General features: G+C 48.7%; 2 protein-coding genes across 4 annotated transcripts in view; both read left to right on the top strand.

The window, feature by feature from the left end:
- LOC144583991 (uncharacterized) overlaps positions 1-15,053 on the top strand; it is a 484,560-nt gene that overhangs the window by 120,937 nt on the left and 348,570 nt on the right. The window lies entirely within an intron of this gene.
- Positions 1-15,053, top strand: part of LOC144583992 (uncharacterized) — a 130,158-nt gene that overhangs the window by 91,090 nt on the left and 24,015 nt on the right. For all 3 annotated transcript variants that reach the window (XR_013537965.1, XR_013537966.1, XM_078378908.1), the window contains one exon: positions 14,705-14,788. Coding sequence is in view for 1 of the 3 variants with exons in the window: in XM_078378908.1 (XP_078235034.1) it covers positions 14,705-14,788 (84 nt within the window). In the remaining 2 variants the exon portion in view is untranslated. The remainder of the gene's footprint in view (positions 1-14,704; positions 14,789-15,053) is intronic.

Below are 15,053 nucleotides of genomic sequence, written 5' to 3'. Positions count from 1 at the left end.
TTCTCTGAGCAGCCAGGCATTCTGAGATGGGAATATTTCTTCCCCTGAAAGAGTCACAGACAGAGATGAAAGTAACAGATTGATAGGCCTGTCTCTAATCTGTTGGGTTCCCCCCCTTCTACTGGCATTGTTTAGGGAGAAGATGAATACAAGCGAGGCTGTTTCTCTGGTTTAGGATTATTTTTAATTTTAATTCCATGCAGTGGGGATGCCAGCCAGAGGGACCCAACAGAGAAGCAGAAGGAAGGAGACTTTTGTTCTCATTTGAGGACTCCTGAGCTGGAAGGGACCCCAGAGGTCCAGAGGCTGAGGGTCTCCCTTCCACAAGCTCACGTTCTCTCAGAAAAGAGTACAACAACGTATGCCCTGGCCACGTTGTCATGGGCAACATGGGGATGATGAGGAGCCAGGAGGAAGAATGATGGAAACCGCAGGCCCTGACGTGGATGTCAGTCAGGAGATTGAGCAAACCCGGTCCCCAAATTCGATTTGCTGTCCTGGATTACTAATTTCGTAATGGGATGATCCCATCTTCACCTGTGGTGGCGAGAGGCGCTTGCCAAAGCTGGAGGCGTTTGATTTTTCTTCCCTTTCTCCCCCAGCCACACTTGGCAGAGAGACAGGCATAAAGGGAGACGTGAACAAACCATAGGCTCCCGGCCGGCCCGCCAGCCCAGGACAGTCCCAGAAGGGAGACGTCGCAGCACCTGCAGCAATGGTGGGAGGAGACGTGGGCCGGACAGCCAGGGTTCTCTGGGGGGTTCCCTGTTCTGTTTTATGTTTTGTGGGCTGGTGGACCCGCCAAAGGTGGGGCTTTGTTTGCCTGAGACTGGCAACGGACCACCAGCTTGGGAGGTGTCCTGAAAGATGGAGGAGGCCAGCGAAGCATCCTTGGGAGCGGGAGGGGTTCCCCTGATTCCCTCCTCCCTGCTGGTGTTCAGGCTGCGGGAGGTTGGCTTTTGGGGAGAACGGCTGCCCCACCCGCCGGGGATCCCAGAAGGAACGGTGGGACTGTCGGGACGTCAACCGTCACAGAGAACATCCGCTGGCAGGCGAGCCTTTCCTTGCCAACCCGGGCTGGACATTGAGAGATAACAGTTGCAAGCTACTCTGACGTCCCAAGGATCTGTGCAGAAGAGACCCACAGGCTTGGAGCTGGATTGGGCCGCTGCCCATGAGAGCACACACAGGTGCTTCTCCCAAAGCCTTCCCACAAAGGCTGGCAGCAGCCCCCGATGGCTTCTGCTAGCAATGGCGAAGGAGGGAGCTGTGTTGCACACAAGAGGACTGCTCTTCTGCTTTGGGAAGGCAGAGGAGGGTCTTTCCAGCTTGACACCCCCCCACCTCTTGGCCTGGGCATCCCACTGTTCCTTTAGCCAGCTTCCTGGAAGTTCGTCTCCCGATGAGCTTTAGTCTCCATATCTCTGCAAACCAGCCCTTTGCATGAGCATCACATACTGTGGCCAGCAGGTACACCAATGCCTTGCACCTCTGTGCCCTCTTTTAGCCTGGCTGTGCCCTTCTTTACGTGCTGCAGGAAGACCACAGGGTCCTTGGTATCCGGAAAATCACCCACCTCCCTCCCGAAGCGGTCGCCCTTGGGGGCTGTGTGGCTGAATCGGGCTGTGTTGGCGCTCGGGCAGTGTTAGTGCCCCCAGGAAAGGGCTTCAGTGCCACGACCAGCTGGCAAAGTCTCCTCCCCCCGTGCCTGCCCATTGGGGTCTGCAGCTCCACAGACCTTGGAGATGTCATGGAGAGAGCGCCGTGCTGCTTTGCCCGACACGGCTTGTTCCAGCATGCTGCTTGCTCGCTCTCCTGCCCGCGTCCGTGTCTCAAGAGACTCAGCTCTGCCGCCTTGGCGTGCCGGAGCCTGTTGCTCTTGGCACTCCAGGGGGAAGACTGCTGCAGCCACCCGGCATCGCTGGATGGGGTGGGGAGCCCTTTGGTACCCCAGAGGGATCCATTGTGATCAGGCGAAGGACATCCAGGATGCCGCCGATGCTCACAAATCCTTCATGACACACATCGCCTTCTTCACGTTTGGTCCTGAGTCGTCCACCATGTGAACAGCCTCCGGATGTTGCCTTTCCTACTCATGGGGGTATGAGTGTCGGACACGTCTGTCTTGTGGCCCACAACAATCTACCGCCTGGCTGTCGTGGGGGCTGGACTATGCCTTTCCTTGCTGGTCCCTCCACAGGTGCTGTGCCTACCACAGAGCCATGAGAGACCAGCAGGCCCCGAGGCCGTGGGTGATCCGTATTTTGGTTGTGGAGTGCAGCCCCATAAGCCTTGCACGAATCTTCCTCCTCTCCCTTCTCATTTCACGCCCGTGCAGGGAAGACGGTTCCTCCTCGAAGAGGTGGAGCAAGGCAGGTTTTAGTGCAGGAAGGATGGCCAAAGGCTCCGCCAGATGAAAGGGCCACCCAGCCACAGCTGCCACGTTCAACATGGGGCGTGTTGTGATGTTGTCAGCGGTTGGGAACCTCTGTTTTGTGGCCTCAGATGTCCTTCCCGCATTTAGGGTATTGTTGCCTTCTGGGCAAGGGCCGTTAAAGGACAGGTGGCATTGTCACTGGAAGGTTCAGACGGGCTTGGCTGTGCCTTGAAGCGCCTGCCCTGGCTGGCTGGGATACCGGGATACGCGCGCATGCCAGCGGTGGCGGCAGGACGGGTGGCTTTACCATATTAGTGGACCCTACTTTGTTGTCTGCGGGGAGAAAGTGGTGCCAGCACTCCTTCCCACCCCGAAATGCTCTGCTTTTTTCCTGAGGAGAACAAGATAGTCTGCCTTCTTTCTTAGCAACCCGGCTGAAAATCATGGCCTCTGGCACTAGCATAAGGGAGACATCGGCGGGGGGGGGGGCGGAGGGAACCCATCTGAAAACGACTTTGGAGCAATGTGTAGCCGGCATCAGGGGATGGCCAACCACCCAGAGGGGGCTTCCGGTGCTTTTGGGTGGTCGATCAGCAGCACAACAACGGCTTTAAAACTCTCTGAAAAGTAAACCTGAGTCACTCAGGCAGTCCAGCCCAGTCCATGCACACAGGCAGCCTCTGAATGGTCCCTAGGGCAGGCAGGCCCCATCTTGGCTGCCCTGCTTTCTCTTCAGGAAAGCTTTCCTTCAATGACGGGCTGCCTGAGGGGGGTTGTTCCGTGGACGGTTGTGCCCGGCTGCTTGCAATGTGCTTTCGGGGTTGCTTTGGCTTACCGTGTTCTAGTGTGGCGTTTGGCCCTTTCTAGTATTTATATGATTCCCAGTGTGGTGCGGTGGGTAGAGTGACAAACTAGGACTCTGGAGAACAGGGTTCGAACCCCCCATTCGGCCATAGAAACTCACTGGGGGAGTGGAACTGGGAGAAAAACTGCTCCTTCAATATCTCATGTACTTTGAAAGCCCTATTAGGGTCACGCTAAGATGGTTCCGACTTGATGGCACAGAACACAGTATTTGTAGACGGACTGTTTTTAGCTTCAAATGTGGTCTTTTAATGATGTAAGCCACTCTGGGTCCTTTTTAAGGAAAAAGGTGGTGTGAAAGTATTTTATATGAAATAATAATAAATAATTGGTGATGCAGGAAGAGCCTTACCTAATCTCACATCTAAGCAAAATGGAGGCAAATAGAGCTCACAAGTGAAAATGTGACCTCCCACATGGGACTTTCCTCCTGGGTTCAGTGTTTGGAAATGCTGAAGAACGAGACTGTCAGAAAGCCAAACCTGGTCTTTTTTTGTGTGTCCCACCCCATCTACTTTAGCTTTTTTGCTAATCTGATCCTCTGGAGATCCTCTTTCCACTGTTCTTCTTCCCTCACATTTGTGGGGTTTTAAAAATACCAAATTCTGAAGCATACCAGAGAGCTTCAAATTCGTCCAATGAATTCCAGATACAGGCTGGTCCGCTTTGATTTGGACCAGATCCAGATAAGTCTGAAGGGCCCCCATTTCACTTCTGTATTTGGACAAGGCAGATGCGGAACCCTAATTTTAGCATGACGAGGAACATCAATCCTGCTGAATGCTAACACTGTCAAAATGGAAATGAGCAGCTGTTCAAAGCACAAACTCGTCGGCAAATGAAGGCCTATATTCGAGGCTATCTGGGATCCTGAAATAGCCCTCAGATCAGGTCTGGTTCCACAATACAGCAGGAAGAGAAAATACGTTGGGCCAGGTGAAGCCGTGATGGGCCCGTGGTAAAGAGGGCGTGCTCTTAGAGGGAGTCGCACTCGGCTCTTCAGAAGCCGGAGGGGAGCTTTCCAGCGCATCAGCCAAAAGCCGGGGAGAGGAGCTGTCCAGGAACTAGAAACAGGCATGGAGAGAATGGGGAAGCAGCTGCTCCCGGCAAGCAAAGGAGGTCTTAAGCCGTGGGCTCGATCGCTCAGCTTTTCCTGGTGTGTTGTGAAGGGTTGAGCCTAGTTGTTTTTACGGCAAGGGAGCCTTTTCTCAGAGGAACACCGAAAAGGGTGCTTTAGGACCCCGAGACAAGGGCATTGCCCTTGAATTCGGGTTGCGCTTTGCTGTCCGCTCTGCATGTGAGGACCTGCTGGTGGTCATGGGGGGGGGGCTGAGTCGGGAGGTAATCCAATTCAGACACCTGGGTTCCTCAACGATGCCCATCTCCTGGATGGTTCGTTGCCGTGGGTGTGATGATTCCCTCCTCGTTTATGATGTGCCACCCAAGAGATCCCACCCTCATTCCAGCGCTCGGAGCTGACCGGGCCCGACAGGCGAGCGTCCCTGGTTTTCAGGTTTGCTCCTAGTCCCAAAGTGGTTCGAGCCAAGCGGCTAGAACTCCCAGTCTCTTGGGAGCATGATCATCAATCATACTGGAGTGGCCTTGGTGACTTCTGTAAATCATCTTTGGGAGATTATGTTAATGCAGCGTGTTTGACGTTTTCCTGACAGTTAACAGATGCAAACGGCTGGGTGTTTTAAGGCCACTTAATTGCCTGAATATTATTTGCGAGCGTAAGAGAATCCTGTTTCTTCAGAGGCAGCGCAGCAGACAATCCAGGGGTCCAAAAGCAAACGTGCCCCTTTAAAAGCCGGACGGACCACCAAGCGCCAAAGTGTGACGATCCGGGGAAACAAGACAAAAAGTGCAAGAATGTTTGTGAGTGGCCTGGACTCTCGCTGTGAGTTGTGCCGAGTGTGAGCAATGAGACCGGAGCAGGCCGTTACGTAGAACCAACAAGCCCACCGTCAGTTCCCAAATCACATCTTCAAAAGATAAAATACATTTTAAAAATAAAAAACCAGAGGGTCCCCCCCAGCAAAATGGCCTCCTGCCACCGTGCCTTTCCCTCACATGCAAGTGTGTGTGGACTTCTCCGGCAGCAGAGGCCACTTGACTCCACAGCAGAGGTGTCAATCCTCCCTTGGTGGGCTGCACAATCATTTTCCCCACCCTGGGAGAGGACAGGGAGTGGCCTTTTTCCACGCCAAGGGAACAAGATCAGACTCACTTTTCAAGGTGGCCGCCAGCGGCTTCTTTTTGGCAAAGCCTGTCAAGGGAAAGAGGTGTCCGAGGGAGAGTGTTTGCCTTGGTAAACCACCAAAGGCCCGTTTGGGCCAAGGAGATGTGTAGTCAGCAATCGCATGAACCTTCGGAGAAGGAACTGGCTCTCTGTGTTGTGCTCTTGCAGTCTCCGGGCGCTGGAAGATGCCCTGTCGAAGCGGCTGGTTCTGTCCCAAGCGGCTCTTCTAACCTACGGGCACTGTGGAAATTTTGAACAGACTGGACGGAGGAGGAAGGGTTCAGTCCAGCCTCTGCGGATCCACATGATCCTTCTGGACCCCAGTGGCTACTCTCGAGTGTTATCGAGTGTTCTTCCCCTGACCAAGCTCCTCCAGGCCGACTGGACTGAAAGTCTCCCCTGACCTCCCCTCTCCTCTCTTGATGGCCTGGAGGGCTGCCCCTGGACCTACGACTTGGCCCTGGTACTTCTTCAGGGATCTGCCAGAGCAAGGCCAGACACGGAATGCCTATAGGGATGGTTTGCCTTTAGGAAGGCCAAGAAGGCCAGCCGTGGCTCACCGCAGAGAAGCCAAGACGTCTGCAGCTTCCGTGAGAGATCTCGTCAAGATGGCCGGGCCGAGAAGTCAGAGGGCTTTCTTGGCGGCTTCTGCAGTCTATGCCCAATCCAGTATCTCTTGCCCCTGCACAAGACTCTATGAGGGGCTTCGCCATTTTGCAAACCTGGGCGCACAGCACGGAGGCGCCCTTGCGTACGAAGACGGGAAACTCCTGTGAGCCCTCGGCCTGGAGGCCGTGCAAGGCCCGGAAGCCCATGCGTCACAAATCAGAAACAACCCGTCCAGGACAACGGGGATGCTTCACAATTCTGTACAACCTTTCTGATCTCAGGGACTCAGAGGTTATGCCTACATGGCCGTCGTTACATGGTCTTACTTACTACTGAAAATCTAATTAAAAATTAAGTAAAATTAAATTAAGTTATTGAGCCTCGTAGTGCAGTGGTTAAACCGATATACTGCAGCCAAAACTGTGCTCACGACCTGGGTTTCAATCCCAGGTAGCCAGCTCAAGGTTGACTCAGCCTTCTATCCTTCCGAGGTCGGTAAAATGAGTACCCAGCTTGCTGGGGGGGGGGTGTCAATGTGTAGCCTGCATAATTAACTTGTAAACCGCCCAGAGAGTGCTTGAAGCGCTATGGGACGGTATATAAGCAGCACGCTTTCGCTTTAAATGACCAACTTATCGAGAGATTCATATTCTCTCCAAGAACACCTCTTGAAGTGCTCAGTTAAGCAATGGTATGTAGTCAGATTGTTTTTCAAATTCTCGTCGACCTTGGGAGGTTGAATGAAGAGAAGACTTCTGTCTCTAGTTCCTGCTTTGCATGACTACGGTGTTTGGAAGAGCGTCATTCATTTGGCTCCTCAGTGTCTCAGCAATGGCCTCTCACCAGGGATTTACTCCACTTGCCCCAAAGTGCTGTTGGAAGCCCTCTCTGTCCCTCAGGCATTTGAGCATCCTCCATTCAGTTTGCACGTTTTCCAGTCAGGGAAAAGCAGAAGTGCCGCCTTAGCAGGCGCTCCGTCAAGGATTACGGATCACCAGAGGCTCCCTTGAGCCTGGCCGCCTCTGTCGGCGGGAGTTTGAGACATACAGTCCAGAAAAGGAGAGTTTTCCCAGTTCTGGGGAGGTGCTGTGTGTGGTCCCATCAGCTGTTGTTCTACAGAAGCAACACAAAGGATTGGTCTGTAGAAGGGGGGCAGGTGCGTGGAGAAGTCCCATTAACCCCCCCAAGCTGTTTGGCTGGGCCCCGGTCCGTGGATCTCTCAAGAGCGCGTCATCCCCTAATAACAGGTGTTGGGCACCTGCAAAAAAGGGCTGAATATGAGAATGTAGGAAAATATGGGGAGGAGAGGCCTCTAAAGCCTCCAGAAATCATTTTTTTAAAAGGATGGATTACTAAAATTTGGCAGATGGAACGACTGAAGGAAATAAAACAAAAATGAGTGGCCTCCTTAAGAGTGTAGAACAGAAGACAGAGCAGCAAATATCTTGCATATTTCATAGTGTTTTTTCTTTCTTTCAGGTGGAGTAAACAAAGCACGTGCGCACGCACGCACACACGCACACGCGCGCGCGCGCACACACACACACACACACACACACACACACACACACACACAGAGGGGGGGTGTGTGTAAGCCTGTTCAGAGGAGTTCTGTCTGGATACGACGTGGCAGAATGAGGCCAGCCCTGCTCCCGGCTGGCCCAGGGGTGACTTGAGTCCACGTCCTCGCAGCATGGGAAGTCCCTCGTTCCTCTCCTGAGTTTGGGGGTGTCATGCTCTGCCTCCTCTTGAGCCACCCGTGGCCTCTGTGCCCAACCATGGACAGGATTGGACCGCCTGTCCAACCGGGTGGGTGGGCGTCAGGGGGTTCACCCCGTGCCATTTCCCCACTTTCTCTCTCTCTCTCACACACCTCCGCTCTCCTCCTTCTGCTCTCTCCTTTCTGGGAGCAGAGACTCTTTCCTGCCAAATCTGCTGAGCTTGGGGAGAGGAGGGTTTGTCTTTGCATATTGAGTCATTGGAGAGCATCCCTCAAGGACACCAAAGTCACTGGTGATGTGCAAGTTTTCAGAGGTTTTTTTTTAAAAAAAAATCCTCACTTATCACAAAAATGTAGAAAAGAATACTCAGTGTCATCTCTTTTTGGATTATAAATTGACATATCCCTAATCTTGTAAACAGCAGACATTTTATTTGTTTTTTTTTTTAATTTTGTATTTTTTCTTTCTTTTTTTAAAAATGTATTTATTTAAGGAAAGGGGTAGGGAATACTAAAAGTAAAGAGGAATAGGTAAAATGGAAAAAGGGTCAGGGGGATAGGAGAACACAAAGTATACCATCATCCGATCAGTTCATATTACAATAAATCAACTGTTTGCTTTTTCACTGTTTGATTACCCTCCTGCTTTCATCTTATCATTTAATTTTAGTTTAATTCTATGTTACTCCAACACTATCTGGTAACTGCAGCCAATTGGTAGAAGACTTTATTCCCTTATAACGTTCATGCTCCGTCTAGACAATTATCAAACAGCTCTCGGAGCCTACCATAAACAACTGTGGCTCAAAATCCTTCCGGGTCTAAAGATGATTCCAGAGGAACATCGCCAAGCCTTTCTCAACATTTATGAGGAAGCACAGACTGTCTCTAAGCACCAAAGGAGCGCGACAAGGCATTCAGTGGAAGCAGCCGCTAGAGTTCTCGTCACAGCCATCACTTTGCGCAGACACGCTTGGTTGCGTGCTGCTAATATTCTGGACGATGTCAAGACCAAAGTGGAAGACTTGCCATTCGACGTCTCTGGTCTCTTCAGTCAGAACACCGACAGTCACCTGGAAGATTTACACAAAGCTAAGAAGACTGCTAAATCTTACTACATCCAAACACAGCCTAGGTATGGCAGATATCAATGGAAAAGGTCTCCACCATGTTATAACCAACACCCACAGCACTTTCGGCAGTTTAAAGGTCAATCTCAATCAAGACCATCACAACCTCCTTCAGCAGTACCTACCTACCGTCCGCAACAGTTATCACAGCGTCGGCAGTCCTATAAACCCCCCGCTAAAAAACATAAGCAGTATCTTTGACTCAGGCGTAATACAGCGATCTCCCTCTCCAGACACAAGACTTCAACCATATTTTCAAAACTGGTCCGTTGTCACAAAAGATTCCTGGGTTCTCAACATTGTCTCTTCAGGTTATCGTCTAGAGTTTATCGAATCTCCCCCTTTAGGTCAGGCACAGTATACCTCATTCGACCCTGTCCTAGAAGAGGAAGTTCAAACTCTTTTGCAGAAAGGTGCCATTCAAAGGGTACCAAAAAGGGACTTAGCAAACGGATTTTACTCAGATATTTTGCAGTCACCAAAAAAGGAGGAGGCATAAGACCCATCTTAGATTTAAGAAAACTAAATACTTACCTTCGCCCACACCGGTTTCGAATGGTCACCCTGGATTCCATCATTCATCTCCTGCAAAAGAAAAACTGGTTTGTTCTCATAGATTTAAAGGACGTTTATTTTCATATAACAATTCACAAAGACCATCGCAAATTCCTCAGATTCATCTTCCAAGACAATATCTATCAATTCCTTGCTCTACCGTTCGGGCTAGCAACGGCGCTTCGCATGTTTACGAAGTGCATGGCGCCAGTGGCAGCTTACCTCAGGTTGAATGGTGTTCATGTATTTCCGTATATCGACGATTGGTTAGTAGTCTCACGGTCCAGATGCAGAGCACTCAAGGACACACAATTTATACTTCACGTTCTCGACAATCTGGGTCTCAAAGTCAATTTCAGAAAGTCTCATCTGCACCCCTCCAAAGTAGTACATTACATTGGTGCCACGCTGAATGCCCGCAAGGGCAGGATCTTCCTCCCAAGGGACAGGATACTAAAACTCCACAGGGCAATAAAGAAATTTCAACCAGGCCACACAGTTTCGGCCAAGCATGCCCAGCATCTTCTCGGGTTAATGTCGTCAACAACACCTGCGTTAGCCCATGCTCGTCTCAAGCTCAGATCATTACAGAGTTGGTTTCTATCTCTATTCCATCCCCAACACGATCACCCCAGGAAGCCTCTGTTAGTAACTCCAGAATTGGCACAGAATTGGGATTATCCCCCACATTTACGAACCGGACGGCCGTTCCGGCCCTTACGTCTCACCATTCAAGTTACCACAGATGCCAGCCCCACGGGATGGGGGGCTCACTGCAAATCCCATCATGTCCATGCTCTTTGGTCACGCCAGGAACAGAGCCTTCATATCAACCACCTCGAAATACTAGCAGTGTTCAAGGCGCTCAGGGCCTTCCTTCCCCTAGTGCAGGGCCACGGTGTTCAAATCGTCACCGACAACACCACTGCCCTTTATTACATAAACAAACAGGGTGGCACGCACTCCCAATCATTACTCTACCTAACAGTGACTCTTTGGGAATGGTGCATGAAACACCACATATTCCTCGTCGCAGTCCACATAGCCACGGACGACAACATAGTAGCAGACGAACTCAGTCGTCGCAGAAGCCAGATGCACGAGTGGGAACTGGATGCAGCAGTATTTCGTCGTCTCTGCCTCCGGTGGGGCACTCCGGTAGTAGACCTATTTGCCACTCACCTCAATACCAAGTGTCCCGTTTATGCGTCCAGAGCGGGGATGGGGCAGAACTCTCTCGGCGATGCATTTATGGTCCCATGGGACATTGGCCTACTCTACCTATTCCCTCCATTCCCTCTAATTCAGAGAGTACTAGTGCAGCTTCGAACTCACTCAACGGAAGCGATTCTTGTCACACCATTTTGGCCACGCCAGCCATGGTTCCCAACCCTGAGGGACATGGCAGTGGACTACGTCAGACTTCCGACGTTCCCATCCCTTCTCACTCAGAACGGCGGCAAGATCTGCCACCCAGATCTCAATACTTTACGTCTAACGGCATGGAGGATATCCCGGAGATCAAGGAGATACTAGACAAATCCAGGAAATCCTCTACTTCTACTCTGTATTCTTACAAATGGAAGCGTTTCCTTAAGTTTACTGAATCAAGGGGATGGCAAGCTTCTCCCGCATCACTCTCCACCGTGCTGCAGTTCCTTCGCTACTTATTTGACTTCGGATTGTCCATTTCCACTTTGAAAGTTTACCTCGCAGCGGTTGTAGCCTTTCAACCTAGAGACTCTCCCTCATCCAAACTTTTTTCCCATCCAACTGTGCGGGCTTTCCTCAAGGGTCTTACACACCTCAGACCGCCCAACAAGCCGCTAATACCTCAGTGGTCACTCCACCTTGTCTTGAATGCCTTAATGCGGCCCCCATTTGAGCCTCTTGCTACGTGCTCATTAAAGTTGCTATCTTTAAAAGTGTCCTTCCTAGTAGCAATCACGTCCGCTCGCAGAGCCAGCGAGTTGGCGGCTCTCAGAGCTGACCAGCCATTTCTACAGTTTTTCCAAGACAAGGTCATTCTACACACGAATGTATCCTTTCTTCCAAAGAGCGTCTCAGAATTCCATCTCAACCAACCTTTGATTCTTCCTACACTCTTCCCCAATCCTACTAATGACACGGAGCGCATGCTCCACACTCTTGATGTTCGGAGAGCGCTGTCCTTCTACGTCGCCCGTACCAAAGAGTTCAGGCTATCTCCCAAATTATTCCTCTGCTTCTTTGGACTAAAGAAGGGCCTACCAGCTTCTCCGTCTTCAATATCTCGTTGGATAGTCTCTACAATATCTTTGGCCTATGAGGTACAGCATTGCACCCCTCCGGAAGGCTTGCGTGCCCACTCTACTAGAGCTGTGGCGTCCTCAACGGCTCTCTTACGGGGAGTTGACCTACCAGATATCTGCAGGACTGCTACGTGGTCCCGAGCGTCCACCTTTATATCCCACTACAGGTTGGACGTTAGAGCCAAGAAGGAAGCAAGTTTTGGAAGAGCAGTCCTCACCTCTATTTTTCAGTGACGGCCCACCATCCGGTAAGCAAGCTTGCTAATCACCCTTTATTGTGTGCATTCACAGAAGACCACGCAGAAGAAAGACGGGTTACTTACCTGTAACCATGGTTCTTCAAGTGGTCATTCTGTGAATCCACACAAACCCACCCAACCTCCCCACTATCCGTCACTTGTGCTTACGACATCCTTCGTATCTGTGGTGGATAAATGGAACTGAGTGTTGGGTGGGCGGAGCATGCGCAGTATAGGTCATCCTAACAATGTTTCTTTTACAGAGCTCTCGAATGTTCCGAAGAGACCAGCGCAGGCGCTGATTTAACCCTTTATTGTGTGGATTCACAGAATGACCACTTGAAGAACCATGGTTACAGGTAAGTAACCCGTCTTTCTTCTTCCTTGATTGTCCTCTTCTCCAGAACTGCATTGATTCTTGATTTTGAGCTTTACCTTTTCCTCTTGTTAGCCAGAAATCTGCCCCATAAATCATAAAAATTATTCCTTTTCATCTCTCCTTTCTTAACCTTTAAGTTACAAGTTAACTTATCATTTATAGCAGTGTTTCATATTTCATGATACCATTCTTCCATTTGAAATCCAGACTTTGATTTCCAATTCCTAGCTATTATGAATCTGGCTGCTGTTAATAAATTGGTAATCAATTCTCTAGTCATCTTATCATATTCCACATTCTCAATAATCTATCAAGCTATCTCAGGATTAAATTCTATATCTTTTTCACATATGTCATTTAGTTCTTTAAAGATTAGTTTCCAAAATTGTTGTACTTTTTTCACATTCCCACCACATATGAAAGTATGTCCAACAGACATTCAGATAACTAGCGTTAATTTTTTTCAATTTTGTCGGTGTCAAATACCATCTTAAACCCAATTTGAAAAATTTCTCCCTTATTCTTACCAACATAAATCGTAAAATCCTCATTTTCTACATCTACCTCCATTCTTCATCATTTATTCTTTTTTCCTAAGTCTTGTTCTCACACCAATCCTTTCTCAGTCTCTTCTTCTGATCAAGCAGGAATCTATAAATTTTACTAACTGCACCCTTTACTGAATCAGTCATCTGAATATCTTCATGTGATAATAGAAATTGTTAATACTTTGTATATTCTCTACCTTTATTATACTTCTTTACCCATTCAGTAGTCCATCTTTCTAATTTCATATAATTCAACCATGATGTATTCTTATTTTGAAGGATTTGTTTCATTTGATCTTTCGATCTCATTTTATTCAACCAGTCTTTTAATCTAATCCTTTTTTTTCTTTAAGTAATTCTGCATAAGCTTTCATGTTGGAAAGAAAATTCTCTATTTCAGTCACTAATTCTAATGGAAAGTTAAAGGGACATAAATTCTTTCTATACTTGTACCAGACGTTTAACATAGTCTTTAAAAACGGGTGATTAATTTTGCTTATTTTATATTTCTTAATCTTACCAAATAGATGTTTTTCAGTATCCGCCTGTAATTCTGATGATTCCATTTTCCACCAAATTAACCTTTCTGGGTTATATATAATTTCCCCAATGAACCTCAACTGATTAGCCAAATAATATATTTTTTTATATTTGGTATGCCTTTATCTCCTTTTTGTTGTTTTATATCAATACTTTTTATTTATTTTGGCTCTCTTCCCTTCATTACAGTATTTATTAATCATTCCTTGCCAAAATTCAGAATCATCAGCATATAGGTTATAGGGGGACTAGCCAAATTAGAGAGGGTATTATGGGAATTGTAGTGGGCACAAAGGGATTTGTAGTGAATAATGGATTTCCCACAATTTCTTTTGATGTCCCAGCTTAGATTATGGGGTAGATCATGACTCAACTAGCCATGCTGTCCGGATTGTTCTAGGAGTTGTAGTTCAAAAATGTTACCTACAGGAGCCTGCGCATTGTAGTCTTAGTAACTGAAAAGACAAAAATTCAAAACGAGGATTTTTGCACGGACCTTAATTGTTTGCCATCTCAAAGAACTGACTAGGTTATGTTTGACTGGCTGGGGATTCTGGGAGCTGTAATTCAAGGAAGCTCCATTTCTATCCTGTGAATACTGAGCTGTAAAGTGGCGGGTGGGGGGAGAGTGAATATTATGTGGAAGCAAAAAAGGGGGGGCTTAGACCAGCATGGTGAGAGAGGGGCTCTCAAGGGTCGGGGAGGTGCAACTGCTGTGTTTGTTTCTTACCCGGGTGTAGCTGGGTGTGATGTCACTCGCCTTGCGAAGAAAGAGGATTCAGAATCTGGAAGGGCAACATTGCCCGGGCAGGGGCTGAGTGACAGGGGCTAAAAACCCCACTAGTTGTCTTCCCAGTTCTTCCAGTTTGTTGGTTGCCACCATTCATCTGGACACAGTTATCCTACCTGGGTGCCCTTAAAATGTGTCAACAAAAATAAAAGCTGATCATGTGCAGGTGTCCCAGCTAAACATGCTCAAAAATGAGATTTTAGTCCAGGACTATGGCTAAAATGTGGATCTTAATATTTCAATTTTTGAACTTTAAATCTGCTCTTCTAATGACATGCTCTGATTAACCTATGGACCTGGGTTTGGGTGGCTGGTTTGTGGATGTATTTTGCAGTTTGCATTAAATTTACCAGTATATATAAAACCTCTGGAAAAAGAGACCCCCCCAGCCTCTAACTTGGGATTGTTTTTACTCCACAGATACATAGTGACTGGTTCTGTGCGCGAACAACAGCTCCTGAAGTCTAAAGATGTGCAGCGTGAAATCATCCCAGCCCCAAAGAGGTAACAAAGAAATAAGCTCTCCCCAGCTTGGCCTCAGTCACATAAAGCCATGCGTTTTACCCCAACCACAATTAAGAACCCAAAACGTGAGTGTGCAATCCGTAGTTACCCGCTGTGTGCTTCCTTCAGTTTGTCTCGTTTGGCAGAGCATAAATGTGCTCCTACGATGCTCGCCTGCTTTCATTTTTATCACCTGCTCAATGTACCCCCACTCCACTTCAATGGGCTTTGGAAAACCCAGCGGTGGCCCTAGGCATGGTTTGTT

Source organism: Pogona vitticeps, chromosome 7 (genome assembly GCF_051106095.1).
Source record: "Pogona vitticeps strain Pit_001003342236 chromosome 7, PviZW2.1, whole genome shotgun sequence".
Classification (NCBI taxonomy): Eukaryota; Metazoa; Chordata; class Lepidosauria; order Squamata; family Agamidae; genus Pogona; species Pogona vitticeps.
This window is presented reverse-complemented; position numbering and strand designations above follow the sequence as displayed.